Below are 25,103 nucleotides of genomic sequence, written 5' to 3' on the forward strand. Positions count from 1 at the left end.
CGCTAAATGTCAACTGAATTTGGGCGTTGGCGCAGATCGGTCTGCGCCCGGGCGCTAAGTGCCTAGCGCTGGAAATATACCCCTCTTATGGCGTTACCGGCTGGCGCAACCAACTGAATTTCTAGGCCTATGCCTCTATTTATAAAGCCAAGGATCCCGCATGCTTTTTTAACCGCTTTATCAACTTGTCCTGCCACCTTCAAAGATTTGTGTATGTGAACCCCTAGGTCTCTCTGTTCCTGCACCCCTTTAAAATAGTACCATTTAGTTTATACTGCCTCTCATAATTTTTCCTTCCAAAATGCATCACTTCACACTTCTTAGTGAAACTTGAAATTAAGAATAGTACATTAAATAGATTTGGAAAAAGTAATGTGGTCAAGCCATGCAGTCTTAATTGATCTGATGCATCATTTTCTATCACTACAGTGTACATATAATATATGATTATGACATATTGCCGGTATGGACTGGTTGGGCCAAATGGCTTGTTTCTGTGCCGTATATCCTATGTAAACTTGTGCCTACTGAAAAGATGCACTCTCCATTAAAATTGAGCGTACAACACTAAACCCTATGACACAATTTACTTATTTGAGAAAACCATTAACCAGTGATTAAATAATTGACTCAGAATTCTTTAAAAAAATATGATTTTTTAAGTGTATTTTGATTCCTATTTCCAGTGAAAGATGATTCCAACTGATACTTACGCAGATGTCCATTAGAATTTGGAGTAGTGTCAGGAAGGCTAATGCTGCCTTCCAAAGACTTGGTGTAGTGTCAGGAAGGCTAATGCTGTCTTTCGGATGAGACGTTAACCCGAGGCCCCCTCTGCTCTCAGAGGTGGACGTAAAAGATCCCAATGCACTATTTCGAAGAAGAGCAGGGAAATTATCCCCGGTGTCCTGACCAATATTTATCCTTCAATCCACATAACAAAAACAGATTATCTGGTCATTATCACATTGCTGTTTGTGGGAGCTTGCTGTGCGCAAATTGGCTGCCGCGTTTCCCACAATGACTACAATTCAAAAAGTACTTCATTGGCTGTAAAGTGCTTTGAGACATCCGGTGGTCGTGGAAGGCGCTATATAAATGCAAGTCTTTCTTTCTTAGAAAAAGAGTTTGGAGTCAACACAGTATCAAATTGCAAACAACCACAATGGCCCAGAAATTTGGGTCGGGGGCTTGCTGCGCGTGCAAGCCCCCGATATGCACTTACCCGACGCGCCGGCCGTTGAGCTTCAGGGACGCCTGGAATTGCGGTTTTAAAATGTTGACTCCCGGGCAGCATCTGACGTCACGCCGCCCAGGAGTGCAGCCAGCGTGAAGCCTGTAGCGCATTGTGCAACTGAGACACGCCCCTTGAGGTCTCAGTTTAATAGGACACGCCCCCAATGTTTCTCACAAGCTGCTAAGCATTTTTACGTGCAAAGCAGCATTTTAAATAGGTTTTTGGTATTTTTATGAAGCTTTTGGTAACTTTTATAAACTTTTAAAAACGTTTACATTATTTTGAAGAATCTGAAGTAGCTTTAAACAGAATTAAAGCAAATTAAAGACTTTTAAAAGCCCTAAAAGAATTTTTTTTATTCCATTTATTTATTTAGCAATGTCGTCGTCATACGTGTCTTCACACTGTTCCCTTTGGGGAACTGTATGAAGTGGTGGAAGGATTTATGGCCGTGATTAACGCTCATTCCGTGACCGTAACCATCTTTGAACCAGCCATTAGGGTGGTTAGTCCTATGGCGGGAGGGTTTTACGGGCTCCCACAAGCTATACAAGGAGGGGGGGCCACCCACACCCACGGACGCAAATATCCCACTGGATGTCAACCCAGAATTTAGAGCCGGAGCTCCGACTCCACTTGCCGGGACTGTCTGGAGCAGGGTTCGAAACCCTACCCCGTCTGGCCCAGCGGCGGGGATCCTACCGCTACGCCAAAGGCCCAATCCGATTAGCAACGTGAAATGGCTGGAATGAGCACAATTCACGGCATTAAAGGAACTCACAATTGAACTGATGATGACCTCAGCAATCTCCTCAACGAGGTGGAGGCGCAGCGCCTGCTCATCATTGGTAATGAGAAGTCAAAGGCGCCGCAAAAAGGACAGATGATAGCTTGGTCTTTCAAGTGGCAGCATAGGGCTCCAGTCACGAGGAGGGAAAAGGCGCAGGAAACGTATGGGTGTCACCTTTTGCGCGGAGTGGGCCTTTTGCGTAGCGGTAAGCATCCCCGCCGCTGGGCCAGAAGGAGTAGGGTTTCGAACCCCGCTCCAGACAGTCCCGGCAAGTGGAGTCGGAGCTCCAACTATAAATTCTGGGTGGACATCCAGCGGGATACTTGCGTCCGCGGGTGTGGGTGGCCCCCCCCCCTCAGATGGGTTGTGGGAGCCCGTAAAACCCTCACGCCATAGGACTAACGACCCTAATGGCTGGTATGAAGATGGTTATGGTCACGGAAGGAGTGTTAACGTGGCCAGAAATCCTTCCACCACTTCATACAGTTCCCGAAAGGGAACAGTGTGAGGATACGTACGACGATGACCTCTTGCGCAATGCACCTCCTTGGACCCTCAGTTGCAGATGCGAGGGGGCAAATCGTGCAATTGTTAAATTTTTCATTTTATTGACATGTAAAATGTTGGCCCAGTAATTCCCTTCCAAACGCGCGAGTACGGTCGGGGTACTTACGCGTCTGGCCGGAGGAAATGCCGGTTTTCAGCATGCACAGCGCATGCGGGGAAAACCGGCATTTCCTGTCCTCTGAACGAAGGGGTTCAGAGGCAGAATGCGTGCAACTGTACAGGCAGCGCGTGCGCAGTAAAATTCGCCGCTTTCATTCATGCTTTCAGTGAGGTCAAGTCCTTACAACTTACACATGAAAAAAGCATGAGTACAGTTGCTCCAGAGGCTGCAGAGGAAGATATTTCTTATCGTGGAGCTTCTGAAAGGCAATATTTTTGTTTGGGAAAGGGAGGAAAGTTATTTTAAGAAATGCTGAGGTAAGTTTTAACGTTTATTTTTGTTTTTTAAAACGGGTTTTCAGTACTGTAGGTAGAAGGATCAATTGTGGCTATGTGAATTGAATTTGTTGTGTTTATTAAATGTGAAAATGACTCCAACATTTTTAAGAAAGAAACTTTTCATCAGTAATATATTCTTTTAAGTAATTATGTATGTATGTCTGTATATATTCCTTTGCGTGTATGTATATATTCCTTTACTTATGTGTATGAATGTATGTATTTAATTATGACTTTCAGAGAAAGTAACTTATTGGAAAATCATAATTAAAAACATACATTCATACACATAAGTAAAGGAATATAAAACATACATACATATACGTAAAGGAATATATGCGGACATACATACATAATTACTTATTACTGATGAAAAGTTTCTTTCTTAAAAGTGTTGGAAATGTTACATTACTCATTTTAGAACACTCATTCTCACATTCAATTCACACAGCCACAATTGCTCCTTCTACCTACCGTACTGAAAACCCGTTTAAAAAAAAAATTTAAACTTTAAAACTTACCTCAGCATTTCTTAAAATAACTTTCCTCCCTTCCGCAAACAAAAATATTGCCTTTCAGAAGCTCCACGATAAAATATATCTTCCTCCGCAGCCTTGGAGCAACTTTACACATGCTTTTTTCAAGTGTAACTTGTAAGGACTTACCCTCACTGAATCCATGAATGACATCGACGAAGTTCACTGCGCAAGCGCTGCCTGTGCAGTCGCACGCGCTGTGCCTCTGAACCCCTTCGTTCAGAGGACTGGAAATGCCGGTTTTCCCCGCATGCGCTGTGCATGCTGAACACGGGCATTTCCTCCGGCCAGACGCGTGAGTACCCCGACCGTACTCACGCGTTCAGAGAGGAATTACTGGGCCAATATCATACTTTATTGCTGTGAAATTTGAAAAAATGTTTTGTAAGCAGATCAGAGAATTTGATATGAAGTGCCTCTCTGCCATTCATAACATCATATGGCCGGACAAGGACAAAGCCCCCAACACTGACCTCTTCTTCACAGCAGGAACATGCAGGATTGAGGCATGCTAGTGAAGGTGTAAATGAAACAAGCTGGATACATGAAGAGAATGTCAGATGGTAGACGCTCAGGACCATATTGTACTCAGAGCTGAGGAAGGAAATGATCCCGTGATGGCCAATGAAAGAGCTTCAAGTCACCCTAAAGCCGAATCGCAATACATTACAGAATATAGTTTGGGTCTTAGAATTCAAAGCTAAGGAACTGAGGGACGGAAAAGTTCAAATTTAATGGAGTACTGACAATTCCAATAAAATCAGAATTGCCAAAGTAAAGGAGATTAAGATATACAGACAGAAGTTTGATTTTGGATGGTTTGAGTGTGGTCACAAAACTAAAACTAACCTGTCTCATCACCGTCATTGTTGATTGTTGCTATGAATACAAATATCAAAAATAATTGAATTGTACTGAAAATACATACATGAGGAATCTTACTTTCTTTTCTTTGTCTGCAGGTCATCGGACTTTGTATATTGGTGTTCACGTACCACGGGGAAGGCGAAGTCACCGACGACACAGGCATCATGGACACAAACATCGCAAGCGTGACCGAGAAAGAGACTCTAGCACAGAGGATGGGAGAGAGTCTCCTACTTATGGTAAGGCACTTTTCTGTCACTATAATAAGGATCTATAAAGATGCTGTGGTTGATTTTAACTATTCCCACCAGGCAGGGAATGGGTGGCAGCAGGTTGGCTGCCTGTTTATGTTATGTATTGTGTGTTCTATTGTGTGTTCTATTGTGTGTTCTCCTCCCACCTGTGGTGGCGCTGTCACAGGAGATAAATGGTTGGGTGTTCTCTGTTAAGTTTAGCTCTCTTTGTTCGGAACTTTCCAGAACTTCCTTTCCTTCCAATAAAGCACTTCATGTTTGAACCTCTGAGTTCTGAGTCCTAAATTGTGTCTAGGTAGAAAGGTACCGACACAACAAGTGGCAACGAGGAGCGGATGAATCTACGTACGTTACGGGTGCAGTGAGTAAACAGAAAATTTAATTTGAAACGTGAGATGGCTACTATATTAGGAAACATCGGTGATTTTGATGAAAATGTAGAGCAATGGAGCGCTTATACAGAACGTTTTGACTATTTTGTATTGGCGAATGCGGTGGCAAATGAAAAGGTCGTGCCTACCTTTTTGAGTGTAATCGGGCCGAAGACATTCAATTTACTTCGCAGCCTCGTGCAACCAGATAAGCCAGGAACTAAAACATATAAGCAACTAGTGGAAATTCTTGGAGCACATTTTTCACCAAAACCTCTGGTTATTGCTGAGAGATTTAGATTTCATGAACGGAATCAAGAGGAGGGGGAATCAGTGACGATGTTTATTGCTGCTTTGAAAAGGTTGTCGGAACACTGCCAGTTCAAGGAGGTGCTGAATGATTCCATTAGAGACAGACTTGTGTGTGGTCTGCAAAATGCAGCCACACAGAAGCGCCTTCTTACTAAGGACAACCTTACTCTTGAAAAGGCCATTGAAGTTAGTGTCTCCATGGAGGTGGCAGAAAAGGAGGCTCACCAGTTGAGTTCAACAGGGAGAGTTCACAAGGTGTCGTCTGAGCCTAAAGGTGCGTGGAACGGCACGTTACCGTTGTGGGAAAATGGGCCATCACGCTAATGACTGCTGGTGTACGGAGCTGGAATGCCGAAATTGTGGCAAAAAGGGTCACATTGAACGCGCCTGTAGAGGTAAAAAAAGAACAGACAGAGCTGGGAACCATGGAAGCAAAATGTCTGTATTTGGATAAGAGAGGAAAAAGAGTGTTCATTCAGTGCAGTATGATGGAACAAGCAAAACAGAGGGGAGCGACACCTCTGAGGAGGAAGAGGTGCACATACTGACGGTTGCAGGCGATTTAAATGGCTACTGGGTGTCACCACTGGTGGAGGGACAATCATTGCGGATGGAGGTGCACACAGGCGTGGCTGTGTCCCTTGTTTCAGACACTGTCTACAACAAAATGCTAAAGCATCTTACCCTTCAGCCAACAAACATTGTGCTAAAGACGTATACCGGCGAACCTGTGGCCATGAGAGGCGTCATTGAGGTGACAGTTAAATTGAACGGACAGACTGCAAAACTGCCACTATACGTGGTAAAGGGAAATTACCCATCGCTACTGGGACGTGCGTGGCTAGAGAAAATCACGCTGGACTGGCCTGCAGTCCGCATGATGTCAAAAGGGGAGTCAGGTCTGACTGCAGTGTTAAACAAACATGCAGAACTCTTCAATGGGGAACTTGGGAGCATGAAAAAGATCAGCGTGAGACTGGACATTAAACCTGACAGCAAGCCGAAGTTTCACAAAGCCCGACCTGTACCCTATGCAATTAGGCCAAAAGTTGAGGCTAACTTGGAGGCCTTAATCGAGAATGGAGTCCTGGAGCCTGTGAGCATGAGCAAATGGGCCACACCCATTGTTCCTGTCCTGAAAAAGGATGGCTCTGTTCGAATCTGCGGGGATTTTAAAGTGACTATTAACCCGGTGCTGTCTGCAGAAGAGTACCCTCTTCTCCTCATTGATGATCTTTTTACGGGCCTGGCCGGAGGGCAAAAGTTCAGCAAAATAGACTTATGCCAGGCTTATCTGCAAATGCATGTCGATGACAAATCAAAGGAGCTGCTGACAATTGTGACACACAAGGGGCTATACAGGTACTGCCGCCTTCCGTTTGGAATTACGTCGGCCCCTGCTCTATTCCAAAGGGCAATGGATCAGATTTTGAGTGGACTGCCAGGAGTCCAGTGCTACCTGGACGACATCCTTGTCACTGGGACAAATGAGGAGGATCATCTTCTGAACTTGGATGCGACACTACAACGACTGAAAGAGTACGGACTCAGAGTTCGTAAAGACAAATGTGAATTCTTTCAGTCTTCAGTTGAGTACCTGGGGCATGTGATTGACGCTACTGGCCTGCATAAGGCGCCGTCAAAGGTCAAGACAATCGCGGAGACCCCAGCACCCCAGAATGTGAGCCAGTTACGTTCATTTCTGGGGCTACTTAACTACTATGGGAAGTTTATTCCAGACTTAGCAACATTGCTGAAGCCATTACATCAGTTGCTATGTCAAGGCAAAACATGGAAATGGACTGAACTGTGCAACGAAGCTTTCGCCCAAGCAAAGAAAGCATTGCTGAAATCGGAGGTCCTGACACACTTCGACCCAAAGCTACCCATGCAGCTAGCATGTGATGCATCACCATATGGTGTGGGAGCAGTCATATCCCACATCATGCCTTCGGGTGAAGAGAAACCTATCGCCTTCGCATCACGCACCTTGAACAAGGCCGAGAGTAACTATGCGCAGGTCGAGCGCGAGGCCTTGGGAATTGTTTTTGGAATTCGAAAATTTCATCAGTACCTGTTTGGGAGAAGGTTCACACTCCTGATGGACCACCGTCCATTGACTTCAATCTTCGGGCCCCACACCGGAATTCCGTCTCTCGCTGCAAGCAGGATGCAAAGGTGGGCTTTACTATTGTCAGGACACACATACGACATCAAATATCGCAAATCAGACTTGCACGGCAACGCAGACGGTCTCTCGAGGCTACCCTTGCCTGTTACTCCCCCAGAGCCTCGTCAGATAGACATCTTCTACTTTAGACAAGTGGAGGGAGCACCTGTCACTGCAGTTCAGGTGCGAAGGTACGCCTGCAACGATCCAGTCTTGTCTGAGGTAATGGACGATGTCATTCGAGGCATCACAAAAGACTACACGATAACATCAACAAGTTCCATCCCACCATCAAACTCACCATGGACTACTCCTCAGAATCAGTCTCATTCCTGAACACACGAATCTCCATCAAAGACGGACACCTCAGCACTTCACTCTACCGCAAGCCCACGGACAACCTCACGATGCTTCACTTCTCCAGCTTCCACCCTAACCACGTTAAAGAAGCCATCCCCTATGGACAAGCCCTGCGAATACACAGGATCTGCTCAGACGAGGAGGAACGCGATGGACACCTACAGACACTGAAAGACGCCCTTGTAAGAACGGGATATGACGCTCGACTCGTCGATCGACAGTTCCAACGGGCCACAGCGAAAAATCGCATAGACCTCCTCAGAAGACAAACACGGGACACAACCAACAGAGTACCCTTCGTCGTCCAGTACTTCCCCGGAGCGGAGAAACTACGCCATGTTCTTCGCAGCCTTCAACATGTCATCGATGACGACGAACACCTCGCTAAGGCCATCCCCACGCCTCCACTACTCGCTTTCAAACAGCCGCCTAACCTCAAACAGACCATCGTTCGCAGCAAATTACCCAGCTTTCAGGAGAACAGCGACCACGACACCACACAACCCTGCCACAGCAACCTCTGCAAGACATGCCAGATCATCAACACAGATACGATCATCACACGTGAGGACACCACCCACCAGGTACATGGTACATACTCATGTGACTCGGCCAACGTTGTCTACCTCATACGTTGCAGGAAAGGATGCCCCGGAGCATGGTACATCGGCGAGACCATGCAGACACTGCGACAATGGATGAACGGACACCGCGCAACAATCACCAGGCAGGAGTGTTCCCTCCCAGTCGGGGAACACTTCAGCAGTCAAGGACATTCAGCCTCCGATCTTCGGGTAAGCATTCTCCAAGGTGGCCTTCGAGACACACGACAACGCAAAATCGTCGAGCAGAAACTGATAGCCAAGTTCCGCACCCATGAGGACGGCCTCAACCGAGATCTTGGGTTCATGTCACGCTACATGTAACCCCACCCGATGCAGGGTCATCCAGACTCGAGTCGACATTGGCTTGTTCTCTCTACACAGATGCGGCCGGACCTGCTGTGATTTCCAGCCAAAAAAAATGTTTTTTGCCCGTTTTTTTGTTTTTCATACAGACCCCAGCATCTGCAATATTTGACCCCTTGTGACCTCACCTCATTGTTCTTTGATGTAATGTTTCCCTGACTGACCTGTTTGGACACCATTCACACCTTTGACTGCTGTGATTATCTCTCTGCCGAGGTGTGATAAATGGCAGTTGGAAAGGTTACCTGTAAACATCTGACATGATTCTCTGACTATATAAGCTGTGTCTTTATGCATTTCTCCACTTCACCTGAAGAAGGAGCAGAGCTCCGAAAGCTTGTGATTTCAAATAAAGCTGTTGGACTATAACCTGGTGTTGTGTGACTTCTTACATTCGAGGGAGAGCTATAGGAGATTCTCCTAGTTTCAAACCTTACGTTTCAAAAAGAAATGAGCTCTCCGTCCAGGCAGGTTGTCTTCTTTGGGGACGCCGTGTCATCATTCCACCACCCCTGAGGGAACCTATACTGCAACAACTTCATACAGGCCACAGTGGGATGGTTCGGATGAAGGAAATGGCAAGAAGCTACTTCTGGTGGCCAGGTCTCGATGGGAATATTGAGGAGAAAGCCAAAACATGTTCCCCATGTCAAAGGGTCCGGAATGTTCCACAGCTGGCAACCCTACACCCCTGGGATTGGCCTGCAGAAGTGTGGCAGCGAGTACATGTGGACTTCGCCGGTCCTTTCGAAGAGAAGATGTTTATGGTGGTTGTGGATGCTCGTAGCAAGTGGCTGGAGGTCGCTGTGATGAGGTCTACCACGGCAGAGAAAACAATTGAGAAACTTGGTGAGATGTTCAGCCGTTATGGCTCACCGGAACAACTCGTAAGTGACAACGGTCCGCAATTTGTATCACAGGAGTTTGCAACCTTCCTGCATGTGAATGGTGTCCAACACATCAGGTCTGCGCCCTATCATCCCTCTACTAACGGCCAGGCAGAAAGGTTTGTGCAAACTTTGAAGCACGCCTTGAAGGCATCACAAGGTCAGGGCTTAATCCATCAACGTCTGAACAGCTTCCTGTTGTCCTACAGGAACGAGCCGCATGCCACAACCAAAACTTCCCCCGCTTCGCTCATGATGAAGAGGCAGTTGTGGACAAGTTTTGACTTACTCAAACCTCCAAGGGCAGAACAGGTTGTCCATTGTCAACAACAAGCTCAAGTTGAAAAGAGAGAGAAAAGAGCCAAGGAGAGACGGTTTCACCCTGGAGAGCATGTCCTAGCTCGAAACTACAACACTGGACTGAAATGGGTTCCTGCTACGGTGATCGCGCAGACGGGCCCTGTGTCTTACACGGTTGAGACTGCTGAGGACGTCGTCTGGAGAAGACACACAGATCAACTGTTGCTAGGAGCAGAGACAGCCACAGAGGCTCCAACGGCTGGTTGGCCTGAACTGTTTCCGGATGATACCGCAAACCAGCATCCTTTGCCACAGTGCTCTTCTCCAATACAGGAAGCCAAAGAGACGGTTCCACCTGTGCAAACTCCTGACTTTCAACTGACACAGGCACCTTCTCCATCCAGGCCTGTGTCAATGCCTACTGCTGTGGAAGCCAGCGATGACCGCCGGTATCCTGTCAGAGAGCGGCGGCCTCCAAGACGCTTGGATCTGTAGGCTTAGTGACTTACCCACAAGACTGGGGCAGGATAAACCCCAGGGTAAAGTCAGGGTTTGAGGCAGTCTACCTCTACCCTAGGTTCGTTGAGTGCATTGAAAGTAACTTACCTGTTGAGGAATAATGTGGACCTTCCATTTAAGAGGGGAGGAAATGTTATGTATTGTGTGTTCTATTGTGTGTTCTCCTCCCACCTGTGGTGGCGCTGTCACAGGAGATAAATGGTTGGGTGTTCTCTGTTAAGTTTAGCTCTCTTTGTTTGGAACTTTCCAGAACTTCCTTTCCTTCCAATAAAGCACTTCATGTTTGAATCTCTGAGTTCTGAGTCCTAAATTGTGTCTAGGTAGAAAGGTACCGACACAACAGTTTATACCTCGCCCGATAAACTGTGTAACTATCGACAATTAGTCTTACGTCAGTTGTGAGCAAACTCTAAGAATTCATAATTTGTCTTAAAATTAGTGTGCATTTAGAAATACCTGGGTTACTCAAGGACAGCGAGCATAAATTTGGTAAAGGCAAATTATATTTAACAAATTTAATGAGGTAAAAACAGAAAATGCTGGAAACACTCAGCAGGTCAGGCAGGATCTGTGGAGAGAGAAACAGAGTTAACGTTTCAAGAAGTGTCCTGCCCACCACTTTGGGGCCTTTGGTGTCTGTGCAGTGCCCAAATAACGGGCGCTGCACGATGCAATTTCTGGGCCATGGAATGCGGGTGAATGGACAGAATAACAAGAGCTGGATCATTGGCCTGGTGGGGTTAAAATAACAGGATCGTGCAACCCGGCTCCAACCCGACCCCATTCCCGCCCTTTTAAATTTTAAAGTGCAGAACTCAGGCCGTGGACGAGGCTCCATCAAATCATAGAATCATCGAAGTTTATGGCACAGAAGGAGGCCAATCAGCCCATCATGTCTGTGCCGGCCAAAAAAGAGCTATCCAGCCTAATCCCACTTTCCAGCTCTTCGTCTGTAGCCTTGTAGGTTACGGTAAGTGCATGTCATGTCATAAAAGCATAAGAAATAAGAGCAGGAGTAGGCCATACGGTGCCTTGAGCCTGCTCCACCATTCAATAAGATCATGGCTGATCATCGACCTCAACTCCACTTTCCCGCCTGATCTTCATATCCCTTGATTCCCCACGAGTCCAAAAATGTATCTATCTTAGCCTTGAATATACTCCAAGGGCTGGATTTTCTCAGCCCCGAGGAGGCGGGTATGGAGGCAGGACTGTCGGTAAAGTAGTAGAAAGTGGGGGCGGATGGCAAACCCTCCCCCATTCTGCCTCCGTGCCCTTTTGCCAGGAGGCAGGAAGATGTGCTGCTTCGGGCCCTGTCTCTTCGAGGTGGGAAAGGGATTAAATCCTTTTACCTGCCTGTTAACAGATAGTTAACAGGCATAAAAAAGGATTAGTTCCATTTTACCTTTTTAGGTGAAGACTTTCCGACCTCGGAGAACCTCGCTGGGTTGGAGGAGTCAAGTAGGAGGTCTGCGGGGGCTGGACGGACCTGAAAGTAAGATGTAGAGGTAAGTGATGGGTGCAAGTGTGGAGTGGTAAGTATGTAAGGTGAGTGTTAAGTGTTAAAAAATGTTCACTTACCTTGGTTTCTGCCTACAGCATTCATCAGCTCTGGATCGGGAGTCCCGACATCTTCCTTGTCGATTTCACAGACTGGCTGTTGGATCCTCCGATCCAACAGTCATCTGAAACCTACAAAGTTGAAAGGTTTGATGAGTCCTGAACACAAGGACTCATCAAACTACAGAGAAAGTCAGTGTTTGACCGCTTCACAGAGCGGTCAAAAGCTGACATTTATTTTTTCAAGAAGTCTTGACAGATGGCACGTCAGACGTTGACATGCTCTGTCAGTGACTTCCCCCTAATTGGCCTGCTGAGCCCGCAGGGCGGGCTTAACAAGGTCAAGCAGGGGAAAATCCCACTGGTTGGCCAGAAGATGATGGAAGCGAGACATTGACCCGACACGCAGCAGTCCCGCCTCCAACTGAGAAAATCCAGCCAAAAGACTCAGCATTCACAGCTCTCTGGGGCAGAGAATTCTAAAGATTCACAACCCTCTGAGTGAAGAAATTCCTCCTCATCTCAGTCTTAAATGGCCGACCCCTTATCCTGAGATTATGCCCCCTAGTTCTAGACACTCCAGGGGAAACAACCTCTCAGCGTCTACCCTATCAATCCCCTTCAGAATCTTGTATGTTTCAATGAGATCACCTCTCATTCTTCTAAACTCCAGAGAGTATAGGCCCATTCTACACAATCTCTCATCATAGAACAGCCCTCTCATTCCAGGAATCAATCTAGTGAACCTTCGGTGCATCACCTCCAAGGCAAGTATATCCTTCCTTATATAAGGAGACCAAAACTGTGCACAGTACTCCAGGTATGGTCTCACCAAGGCCCTGTACAACTGTAGCAAGACTTCCTTACTTCAACCCCCTTTCAATAAAGGCCAACATGCCATTTGCCTTCCTTATTGCTTGCTAAATCTGCATGCTAGCTTTCTGTGTTTCTTGCACAAGGACACCCAAATCTCTCTGAACACCAACATTTGAAAGTCTCACCATTTAAAAAATATTCTGTTTTTCTATTCTTCCTGCCAAAGTGAATAACCTCACATTTCCCTACATTATATTCCTTTGCAAACTCTTTGGGGGGAATTTTCCCAGCCCTGGGGAGGCGGGAATGGAGGCGGGACTACCAGGAAAATGGCAGAATCTGGGAGCGGGTACCCAACCCTTTCCCAACCCGCCTTCATGCCATCTTCCCAGGAGGCGGGTCCCCGACTTGCTCAGGGACCCGTCTGCTCGAGGCAAGAAGGGGATTAGTGTCAATTAACTGCCTGTTAACAGGTAGTTAACAGGCAGTTTTTTGGCTTTTCCCTATTTTGAGCCCTAAAGTGTGGGCTTCCCGACGGCTCCGAACCTCGCCAGGGTCAGCGAGGCGAGCAGTGGGTCTGCGAGGGTCTGAGGGGCCGAAATGTCCGCTGTGGAGGTGAGTGATGGGTGCAAGTGTGGAGAGGTAAGTGTGTGAGGTGAGTGAAAAGTGTTCTAAGAAGTTTACGTACCTTTGCTTCTTCCTCCAGGCTTCAACCCTTTAGGCTGCGGAGCTGCCTCATCATTCTCAGATGCAGCAACCTTCTGCTTTCTGCTCAGGAGAGATTTCTAAGTGAGCCTGTGTCCAACGTCTCACCGTAGAAGACAGATTGTCAGTGTTTGATTCACAGAGCTGTCAAATGCTGACAGTTCATCTGTTAAAAAATCTCAACAGATGAAACGTCATTCGCTGACGTCATCTGTCACCGGCTTTCCATTAATTGGCTGGAAAATAGCTCCCGGCAAGCAGTCCCGCCTCGAACATGTCTCCATTCATAAAATCCAGCCCTTTACATAGAAACATAGAAGATAGGAGCAGGAGTAGGCCATTTGGCCCCTCGAGCCTGCTCCGCCATTCAGTGCGATCATGGCTGATCATCCAAGTTCAGCACCCGGTCCCTGCCTTCTCCCCATACCCCTTGATCCCTTTAGCCTTAAGAAATATATCCAACTCCTTCTTGAATATATTTAATGTATTGGCCTCTACTGCCTTCTGTGGTAGAGAATTCCACAGGTTCACCACTCTCTGGGTGAAGAAATTCCTCCTCATCTCTGTCCTAAATGGCTTATCCCTTATCCTTAGACTGTGACCCCTGGTTCTGGACTCCCCGACCATCGGGAACATCCTTCCTGCATCTAGTCTGTCCAGTCCTGTCAGAATTTTATAAGTTTCAATGAGATCCCCTCTCATTCTTCTAAACTCCAGCGAGTACAAGCCCAATCGTCCCAATCCTCATACGTCATTCCTGCCATCCCAGGTATCAGCCTGGTGAATCTTCGCTGAACTCCTTCCATGGCAAGAACATCCTTCCTCAGATAAGGCGTTCTCCTTTGTGTTCTCCTCACAGCTTACTTTCACACCTAGCTTTGTATCATCAGCAAACTTGGATACATTACACTCGGTCCCTTCATCTAGGTCATTAACATAGATTGTAAATAGCTGAGGCCCCAACACTGAATCTTGCGGTACCCCACTAGTTATAGCCTGCCAATCTGAAAAAGATCCGTTTATCCCTACTCTCTGTTTTCTGTCCATTAACCAATCCTCTATCCATGCTACTATATTACCCCCAACCCCATGAGCCCTAATCTTGTGTAATAACCTTTTATGTGGCACCTTATTGCCGGGTTTGAGGTCCTGGTCTTCAAACACTCTCTTCCTCAGGCGACCGAAGGCTGCACTGGCACACTGAAGGCGATGTTGGACTTCGTCGTCGACATCTGCCCTTGTTGACAGTAGGCTCCCGAGGTATGGAAAGTGGTCCACGTTGTCCAAGGCCTTGTCGTGGATTTTGATAATCGGGGGGCAGCACTGTGTGGCGGGGGCAGGTTGGTACAGGACCTTTGTCTTACGGATGTTTAGTGTAAGGCCCATGCTCTCATATGCTTCGGTGAAGGTATTTACGATGGTTTGGAGTTTGACCTCCGAGTGAGCGCAGACGCAAGCATCATCTGCATACTGTAATTCGACGACAGAGGATGGGACGACCTTGGATCTGGACGCAGTGATACCTGCCCTGCTGTATGCCTCAGAGACATGGACCATGTACAGCAGGCACCTCAAAGCACTGGAGAGGTGCCACCAACGCTGCCTCCGCAAGATCCTGCAAATCCATTGGCAGGATAGGCGCACCAATGTCAGTGTTCTTGCTCAGGCCAACATCCCCAGCATCGAAGCTCTGACCACGCTCAATCAGCTCCGATGGACGGGTCACATTGTCCGCATGCCCGATACGAGACTCCCAAAACAAGCGCTCCATTCGGAGCTCCGGCACGGCAAGAGAGCCCCAGGTGGGCAGAGGAAACGCTTCAAGGACACCCTCAAAGCCTCCTTGAAAAAGTGTAACATCCCCACCGACACCTGGGAATCCCTGGCCCAAGACCGCACAAAGTAGAGGAGAAGCATCCGGGAAGGCGCCGAACACCTCGAGCCTCTTCGCCGGGAGCAAGCGGAAGCCAAGCGCAGGCAGCGCAAGGAGCGCACGTCAACCAAAGCACCCCACCCACCCGTCCCTTCAACCACCGTCTGCCCCACCTGTGACAGAGACTGTAGGTCCTGCATTGGACTCATCAGTCACCTAAGAACTCATTTTTAATGTGGAAGCAAGTCATCCTCGGTTCCGAGGGACTGCCTAAGAAGAAGAAGAAGGCACCTTATTGAATACCTTTTGGAAATCCAATTATACTACATCCACTGGTTCCCCTTTATCTACCCTGCTAGTTACATCCTCAAAAAACTCTAATAAATTTGCCGAACATGATTTCCCTTTCATAAAACCATGTTGACTCTGCCTAATCATGTTGTGATTTTCTAAGTGACTTGATACCACTTCCTTAACTTGTCCAATTACAAAAGGCAGGCACAACTTCAATTTAATAGTAAGTGAGGGAGGGGGAGGCCTGACCTGTGGGATTCGCAGCAGCTGACCTGAGGCATAGGCTGCCGGCTCCCCAAGGCAAGTGGCTCCTTTCGCACTCTTTGTGGGTCAGAAGGAACAGGAGTGCTCTCCTCAGGCCCCACAAGAAAGCCTTCGACCTCCCCAGCCTCCCCTCCCGATCGCCAACCTCCTGCCATGTCTCCCGATCGCCAACCTCCCGCCATGCCTCCTGATCGCCAACCTCCCGCCATGCCTCCCGATCGCCAACCTCCCGTCATGCCTCCCGATCGCCAACCACCCGCCATGTCTCCTGATCGCCAACCTCCCGCCATGCCTACCGATCGTCAACCTCCCACCATGCCTCCCGATCGCCAACCTCCCACCATGCCTCCTGATTGCCAACCTCCCACCATGCCTACCGATCGACAACCTCCCACCATGCCTCCCGATCGCCAACCTCCCGCCATGCCTCCCGATCGCCAACCTCCCGCCATGTCTCCCGATCGACAACCTCCCGCCATGTCTCTCGATCGCCAACCTCCCGCCATGTCTCTCGATCGCCAACCTCCTGCCATGCCTCCCGATCACTAACCTCCCGCCATGTCTCCCGATTGACCATCTCCCGCCATGTGCCCCGATCGCCAACCTCCCGTCATGCCTCCCGATCGCCAACCTCCCGCCATACCTCCTGATCGCCAACCTCCCGCCATGTCTCCCAATCGCCAACCTCCCGCCATGCCTCCCGATCGACAGCCGCCCGCCATGTCTCTCGATCGCCAACCTCCCGCCATGCCTCCCGATCGCCAACCTCCCGCCATGTCTCCTGATCGCCAACCTCCCGCCATGCCTCCCGATCGACAACCTCTCGCCATGTCTCCCGATCGCCAACCTCCCGCCATGTCTCCTGATCGACAACCGCCCGCCATGTCTCCCGATCGCCAACCTCCCGCCATGCCTCCCGATCGACAACCTCTCGCCATGTCTCCCGATCGCCAACCTCCCGCCATGTCTCCTGATCGCCAACCTCCCGCCATGCCTCCCGATCGACAACCTCTCGCCATGTCTCCCGATCGCCAACCTCCCGCCATGCCTCCTGATCGACAACCGCCCGCCATGTCTCCCGATCGCCAACCTCCCGCCATGTCTCCCGATCGCCAACCTCCCGCCATGCCTCCCGATCGCTAACCACCTGCCATGTCTCCCGATCAACAACCTCCCACCATGCCTCCCGATCGCCAACCTCCCGCCATGCCTCCCGATCGCTAACCTCCCGCCATGTCTCTCGATCGCCAACCTCCTGCCATGCCTCCTGATCGCCAACCTCCCGCCATGTCTCCCGATCGCCAACCTCCCGCCATGCCTCCTGATCGCCAACCTCCCGCCATGTCTCCCGATCGACAACCGCCCGCCATGCCTCCCGATCGCCAACCACCCGCCATGCCTCCCGATCGCCACCCTCCCACCATGCCTCCTGATCACCAACCTCCTGCCATGTCTCCTGATCACCAACCTCACGCCATGCTTCCTGATAGCCAACCTCCCGCCATGCCTCATGATCGCCAACCTCATGCCATGCCTCCTGATCGGCAACTTCCTGCCATGCCTCCCGATCGCCAACCTCCCGCCATGCCTCCCGATCGCCAACCTCCCGCCATGCCTCCCGATCGCCAACCTCCCGCCATACCTCCCGATCGCCAAGCTCCCGCCATGTCTCCTGATCGCCAACCTCCCGCCATGTCTCCCGACCATTGCACGGAGCTGTTTGCTCCCTTCTCAGTGCCAAATGGTCCCCGGTTGCGGCCTCTTGCCGCTAGTGTTCCCTCCAGCCTGCCGGCCAGGCTGAGGAGCTACAATTTGTTAATGAGGCCCTGCCGTTAAGATCAGAAGGGCCTGCATTTCCCTTGGCATGCTGGGTTCTTCGGCTGATTTCGATCTCCTCTTCACTCTCCCCGACTCAGGGCCATTGTTTCCTTGAAAATATTTTGTTATTTCCATGTAGTTGCTACAGTATTGTCGCTCACCAATAATTTCACCAGCTAAAATATATTTTTGATACCTGCTGGTTATCTTGTTTACTATGCTCAGCTATTAGGAAATTTGGATGCTCAACAAAATGAAAGGACTTCTTAGCAGAATTCTCTGTAGTTTGAAGTACAGTTAGATAGATGTAACAGATGGAAGAAGCTTTGTTAGAATATTCCAGATGGTTATGGAATGAATTTGTGCAATAGCTTTATATAACCTCCTAAAATTCTACTATGCGAAAAAAAAACTTTGGGCTGGATTTTGTCACTGGGGCAAGCTGGGGTCGTGTCATCCGTTTTTCATGTTATCCACCCGATTCCAAATCGATGAGGGAGATTGATGCAATTTTCACATAATTGGGCAATTGAGTTCCAGCGTGTGGGAACCCATGGCCCAATTAGTATTTTCAGTCTGAAACTCGCCTCCGATGATGTCATCATTGCTGCAGCATTTAAGGTCTGCAAGAAGCCTTGCTTCTTCTGCAGACTGCCAACCTTTTGGCCTTTGCAGTGAGAGGGACCTGGAGGCAGAATGAACAGCGGGAGACCTAAGTCTGCTCCCAGATTTGATGATGTTGCCCTGCAAGCTTTGGTGGAGGGAGCAAGAGCTAGTAAGGAGGTGCTCTTCCCTTCTTCAGGGAGGAAGAAGCCTCCCCAGCAAACGAAGGCTATGTGGATCCAGGTGGCCCAGGATGTCAACTCGTTGTCGATGATCCGCAGAACCTGGCTTCAGTGCAGGAAGAGGTTTCATGACCTTCTGCACACTGGAAAAGTGAGTATGACTTTCCCATCACCCTCAATCTGATCCCCATTGCCTCTCCTCACCAGCACTCAGCTTTAGCAATCTCTTCCTCCACATCCCACTTGACACTGACATCCCTGCACCCTTACCCATTCCCTCTCTATGGTCACATTTACCTAACTATTCGACTATGCAGCCCTCACACTCCCTATCACTGTGATGCTATGAAAACAACTTACAAAACACAGGGAGGGCCCTTGGTCTTGCCACCTCACTCCATCTTTGTCTCCTTCTAAGCATCTATGCTATGGATTCTGTTCACTCACTCCTTCATTCTCACTCAAACTCCACTTGTCTCCCTCATTGCAGGAAAAGAGAGCTCACAATAAGAGGAAAAGAGCAAGGGCAGAAGGAGGGCCACCCTCAGTAACCCACCTCACCCCCTGGGAGGATGCGGTCCTGGAGATCGTGGGACACGAGAACGATGCGCAAGTGGGGGACGGACAGACGGGTGCATCAGAGAAAGCTGGTGACAGAATAGTTTTTCATCTCTCTCATTGACATTGCATGAGTTGCTGATAATGGTTCTGAAGCTCTAACAGATGGACTAATGATCATCTGCAATATTCAATGTGCATGTAACCTTGGCATCACACCTCTGATTCTTCCCTTTACTCCCCCACAGGACCATCGCAAGCACCCATCCCCACTATCCAGGAGGAACAGCCTGAGCCTCCAGACTCCTCAGAGGAAGCTGCAACCTCTGAGGGTGCAGTGTCAGCAGAATTCAGCCACCCCAGTGATGTGCCTCAATAAATCCGAGAGTCAATGTTAGTGGAACAAAACAAGGCTTTTATTAACTTAGAAGGTAACACACAGTGGAGAGGTATCTTCCATCCAGAGGTCTGCTGTACTGGATGTGAGGCAGGCTGGGCCTGCTTACATAGGGGCCAGGTATGGGCGGAGCCCTACACACAATACAATACAATGGTGAGGAAACGGAACTGAGGTAAGGGAAATGAAACTGAAACCAAACCACAGTCACAGGCAGAGAATACCGATGAGTGATGAATGGCATATTTCATCACATTCACCCCTTCTATAGATTTAGTCTGTTCGGGGGCTTGATAGTCCTCTGTGACCGACGTGGCTGTTGTGGTGCCGCGGGTGTCGGCTGGGTGTCCCCGGCGGCCTCCTGGGTCTCTGCCGGGGGTGCCGCCAGGGTTGTTGAAGGGGTAGTTGGTGGGGGTACCGTTGGTCGATGTTCTTCCGGGGGTGATGAAAGAGTAGTGGGTGGGTAAGAGTTGCTGTGATCGCTGTTGCTGCTGTTGTCATGGTTGTTGTCGTTACCGGCTGGGGCGACGTCTTTTATGGACACGGTGTCCTCCCTTCCGTCGGCGTGCCGGACATACGCGTATTGGGGGTTGGCGTGGAGTAGGTGCACTGACTCCACGAGAGGGTCCGTCTTGTGGCCCCTCACATGCCTTCGCACGAATACCGGACCTGGGGTGGAGAGCCATGACGGCATGGATACGCCTGAGGTGGATTTCCGGGGAAAGACAAACATTCGCTCATGAGGCGTGGCATTAGTGGCAGTACACAATAGCGACTGTATCGAATGGAGCACATCTGGGAGGACTTCCTGCCAGCGGGAGATAGGGAGGCCCTTGGTCCTTAGAGCTAGAGTGACTGCTTTCCATACTGTCCCGTTCTCTCGCTCCACTTGACCATTACCCCGGGGGTTGTAGCTGGTGGTACGGCTCGTGGCGATCCCCCTGGACAGCATGTACTGGCGTAGCTCTTCACTCATGAAGGACGCCCCCCTATCCGTATGGATGTAGCTCGGCATACCGAACAGGCAGAACAGGCTGTTGAGGCATTTAATGACCGTGGTGCTGGTCATGTCTGGGCAGGGGAAGGCGAATGGGAAATGGGAGTATTCGTCCACAATGTTCAGGAAGTAAACATTGCGGTCGACGGACGGGAGGGGGCCCTTGAAATCTAAGCTGAGCCGCTCAAAGGGCCGTGTAGCTTTGATTAAGTGGGCTCTATCTGGGCGGTAGAACCGAGGCTTGCACTCAGCGCAAGTGCGGCAGTTCCTGGTCAGAGACCGAACTTCCTCAATCGAGTAGGGTAAGTTGCGGGACTTTATGAAGTGGAACAGCCGCGTGACCCCTGGGTGGCAGAGGTCGTTGTGGAGGGTCTGTAGCCGATCCCCGGTGGCGCTGGCACACATCCCTCGTGAGAGGGCGCCGGGGGATTCGTTAAGGGCCCCCGGCCGGTAAATGATGTCATAATCGAAGGTGGAGAGCTCGATCCGCCACCTAAGAATCTTATCATTTTTAATCTTCCCCCTCTGTTTATTATTGAACATAAACGCTACCGACCGCTGGTCAGTAAGTAGGGTGAAGCGTTTGCCAGCTAGATAGTGGCGCCAGTGGCGCACTGCCTCCACGATGGCTTGGGCCTCCTTTTCCACGGAGGGTCCTCGAGAAGAAAGCTACGGGCCGCCCCGCCTGGTTGAGGGTGGCCGCCAAGGCAAAGTCAGACGCATCACTTTCCACTTGAAAGGGAGTGTTCTCGTCCACTGCCTGTAGCGTGGCCCGCTCAATATCCCGCTTAATGCTTTTGAAGGCGGCGTGGGCCTCAGCAGAGAGCGGAAAAGAGGATGCTTTCAAGAGGGGGCGGGCTTTGTCGGAGTAGTTGGGGACCCATTGGGAATAATAAGAAAATAACCCCAGGCACCTTTTCAGGGCTTTGGGAGTGTTGGGCAGGGGCAGCTCCCGTAGGGGGCGCAATCGGTCGGGGTCTGGTCCGATTTCCCCATTCTCCACCACGCTGCCTAGTATGCAGAGGCGCGTGGTGTTGTAAACGCACTTGTCCTCGTTGTAGGTGAGGTTGAGTTTTTGTGCGGTTTTCAGGAACCTCTCGAGGTTCGAGTCGTGATCCTGCTGGTTGTGACCGCAGATGGTGACATTGTTGAGGTAGGGGAAGGTTGCCTGCAAGTGGTGGTCATCGACCATGCGGTGCATCTCCCTCTGGAAGACCGAGACCCCATTTGTCACCCCAAAGGGGACTCTGAGGAATTGGTAGAGGCGTCCGTTCGCCTCGAAGGCGGTGTACGGGCGGTCCTCTGGTCTGATAGGGAGCTGGTGGTACGCTGACTTGAGGTCGATGGTGGAGAACACCTGGTATTGGGCGATTTGGTTCACCATTTCTGATATGCGGGGTAGCGGGTAGGCGTCTAGTTGGGTGTACCTGTTGATCGTTTGGCTATAGTCGATCACCATCCATTTCTTCTCGCTACCCCTTACCACCACCACTTGGGCGCGCCACGGGCTGTTGCTGCGTTCAATAATGCGCTCCTTCAGGAGCCTGTCTACCTCGGTCGCGATAAACCGCCTGTCCTCCCAGCTGTACCTCCTGCTTTTGGTCGCTATTGGCCGGCAGTTAGGGGTAAGGTTCGCGAATAGCGAAGGCGGCTTTACCTTCAGGGTAGCCAGACCGCACACTGTGAGGGGCGGCTGGGACCCACCGTAATTGAGCGTGATGCTTTGGTGGTAGCACTGGAAATCCAGGCCCAAGATCACGCTCGCACATAGATTCTTCATGATTAGTACTTTAAAATTATCGTATACAGTTCCGTTAACGGACAATTGTACCGTGCAGTAACCCATAATGGTCGATGTCTAGGTTTTATCAGCCATAGAGATGGTACCCCGAGTAGGGACCACCTTTAGGGAGAGTTGTTGTGCCAGTTCAGGGTGGATAAAACTCTCCGTGCTTCCGCTGTCAATTAAACATTTAACCTCGCACCCGTTTACCTCGATGTCCACCATTGATTTGGATAGCGGGTGCGGCCTGGTCTGGTCCACTGTGACCGATGCCACTGTAGGGCCCTGATCGAGACAAGATGGCATCCACGCTGTCTGCTCACAAGATGGCGGACCCCACGAGGTCGGGCAAGATGGCGTCCAAGATGGCTGCTCCCACGGCGAACACGCGGCGGTGGCGGGTTTTCCGGCAGTGTTCCCTCTGCACACCTTCCCGAAGTGCTCCTTCTTACCGCACTTAAAGCAGGTGGTGCCTTTCGCCGGGCACAGGTTTCTGGTGTGCTTCGGCTGCCCGCAGAAGTAGCAGTTGGGTCCCCGACGCGTCGCGGCTGTCGTAGGGCTTCTGGGGGGAGAGCGGGGCCCTGACGGTGTCGGGCTGCCGGGCGGGGAAGATGCCTTCCAAGATGGCGGCGCCCTTGGTGCACACGTGGCGGCGTGGACGGCGCGGGCTGAAGAGTAGGCGTCCGAGTTTCTCTGGGCCACATCCAGGGATCGCGCTGTGTCCACAGCCTGTTTCAGGTCCAATCCTGCTTTTTCCAGCAGTCTCTGCCGGATGTAAGTGGAGCTGAGGCCTGTGATAAAGGCATCGCGAACAAGCTCGTCAGTGTACACTGCGGCTTTTACACCTTGGCACTTGCAGTCTTTGCCAAGTGTTTTCAGGGTGCCTAGGAACTCATCCAGCGATTCCCCAGGTCGCTGTGCGCGAGTAGCGAGCAGATGCCTAGCATACACCTCATTCGTAGGCTGCTGGTAATGCGCCTTTAAGATGTCGCAGGCGGCCGGGTACGTGTCGGCGTCTTGGATGAGGTGGTAAACCCGGTGGCTTACCCAATTCCGCAGAATTCCGAGTTTCATACTCGCAGCGTCCGTAGCGCCTGCGACGGCTGCGGAATTGTCCAGGAAGAATTCCATACACATAAACCAGTGTCCGAAGCGTGCCGATGCGTCCGAAGCATGCTGGTCCAAATCCAAACGTTCGGGTTTCAAGAGTTGATCCATTGTGTTGAAAAGTAAGTTAATAAAATTGATGTGCCTCAATAAATCCGAGACTCAATGTTAGCGGAACAGAACAAGGCTTTTATTAACTTAGAAGGTAACACACAGTGGAGAGGTATCTTCCATCCAGAGGTCTGCTGTACTGGATGTGAGGCAGGCTGGGCCTGCTTACATAGGGGCCAGGTATGGGCGGAGCCCTACACACAATACAATACAATGGTGAGGAAACGGAACTGAGGTAAGGGAAATGAAACTGAAACCAAACCACAGTCACAGGCAGAGAATACCGATGAGTGATGAATGGCATATTTCATCACACCCAGCACCAGCACAGGCACTCACACCTCGGTGGGACCATCGTGAGATAGAGTAGTGTTGTCACCTGGTGTATCACAGCTCACAAGTGAGCATCAGCAGATTGTGGAGACAGGGACAGCAGTGGAGAGTCCTGGTCGGAGGGCGCAGGACTCTCCCAGCTCGGCTCAGCTGCATGTCGCCCCTCTGCCTCTGGGTCCATCCAGAAGAACAGCGGTGCTGGAACTCCAGGAACAGGTGCAGGAGTCTCTGGCAGGTTTTGTCTCCAGGGTCACTGCGAGTGTGGAGCGAATGGAGGAGTCCATCACGAACATGAGCAGAGCCTTTGTGGAGTCATTGGCGCATGAATGCAGCACCAGTGAAAGGATGGCAACCTCCGTGGAAAGGATGGCTACAGTAGACGAGAGGATGGCTACGGCCATGGAGGAGCTAAGTCGCCAGAGTGTAAAAAACAGGGTGAGTGTTCAGAATAGACTGACATCTCTGGAGGAGCGATGGTCTATTGAACAGAGAAACCAGACCGTCATGGAAGTCCTTCTGAGTAGGACTGCCAGTGCAGATACGGGTCCCCATGGCCCCCCTGATGCGCAGCAATGTGATCTCAAGCCACTTGCAAGTGCTGAGGTGGACCTGACCCATGAGAGGGATGTTGGTGGCAGAGAACAAGGAAGTGGGGGCTCCTCTCCAAGCGCTCACACTTCCATGCCACTGCCAAGTCCTCAGTCAGAGCCCCACCAGAGTCCCCACCCAACTGAGATCGGCGTCTCAACCCCTGCAAAGCCGCAGGAGCAGCAGACTGTTGCTGAGCCCTCATGGGTTCGCAACCCCAGAGGATGCCCGCCAAAGGTGTCGAGACAGGAGCAGCAAGAAAGTGAGCAAAGGGCCTCCATATCTGCTGAAGCCACAGGGGAAGCACCACGTAGGAGCACGCGTAAGAGAAAGATACTGCACAAATAGTCACAAGGGTAGTCACTTGGGTGAAATGTTGTATTTATTTTTAAAATGCCATCAGTTGGTTATTGCAAATAAAAATTCTGATGGCACTGTTGCAGTTGTGGCATGTGTCATTTTGCAAATGGGACTTCCACATTGACGGCTTAGGATTACTTGCAATTGTCAGTATGGTGGTCAGAGTGCTAGGAATCCT

The 25,103-nt window shown here is 50.1% G+C and overlaps 1 protein-coding gene across 3 annotated transcripts in view; it reads left to right on the forward strand.

Annotated features, from left to right (window-relative positions):
* LOC147120450 (sodium-driven chloride bicarbonate exchanger-like) overlaps nt 1–25,103 on the forward strand; it is a 424,151-nt gene that overhangs the window by 186,727 nt on the left and 212,321 nt on the right. For all 3 annotated transcript variants that reach the window (XM_085986414.1, XM_085986415.1, XM_085986416.1), the window contains exon 3: nt 4,531–4,674. In XM_085986414.1, the coding sequence (XP_085842540.1) occupies nt 4,531–4,674 (144 nt within the window). The remainder of the gene's footprint in view (nt 1–4,530; nt 4,675–25,103) is intronic.

The sequence above is a fragment of the Somniosus microcephalus genome, chromosome 4, assembly GCF_052327205.1.
Source record: "Somniosus microcephalus isolate GS21.2 chromosome 4, FLI_Smic_1.0, whole genome shotgun sequence".
In the NCBI taxonomy this organism is placed as follows: Eukaryota; Metazoa; Chordata; class Chondrichthyes; order Squaliformes; family Somniosidae; genus Somniosus; species Somniosus microcephalus.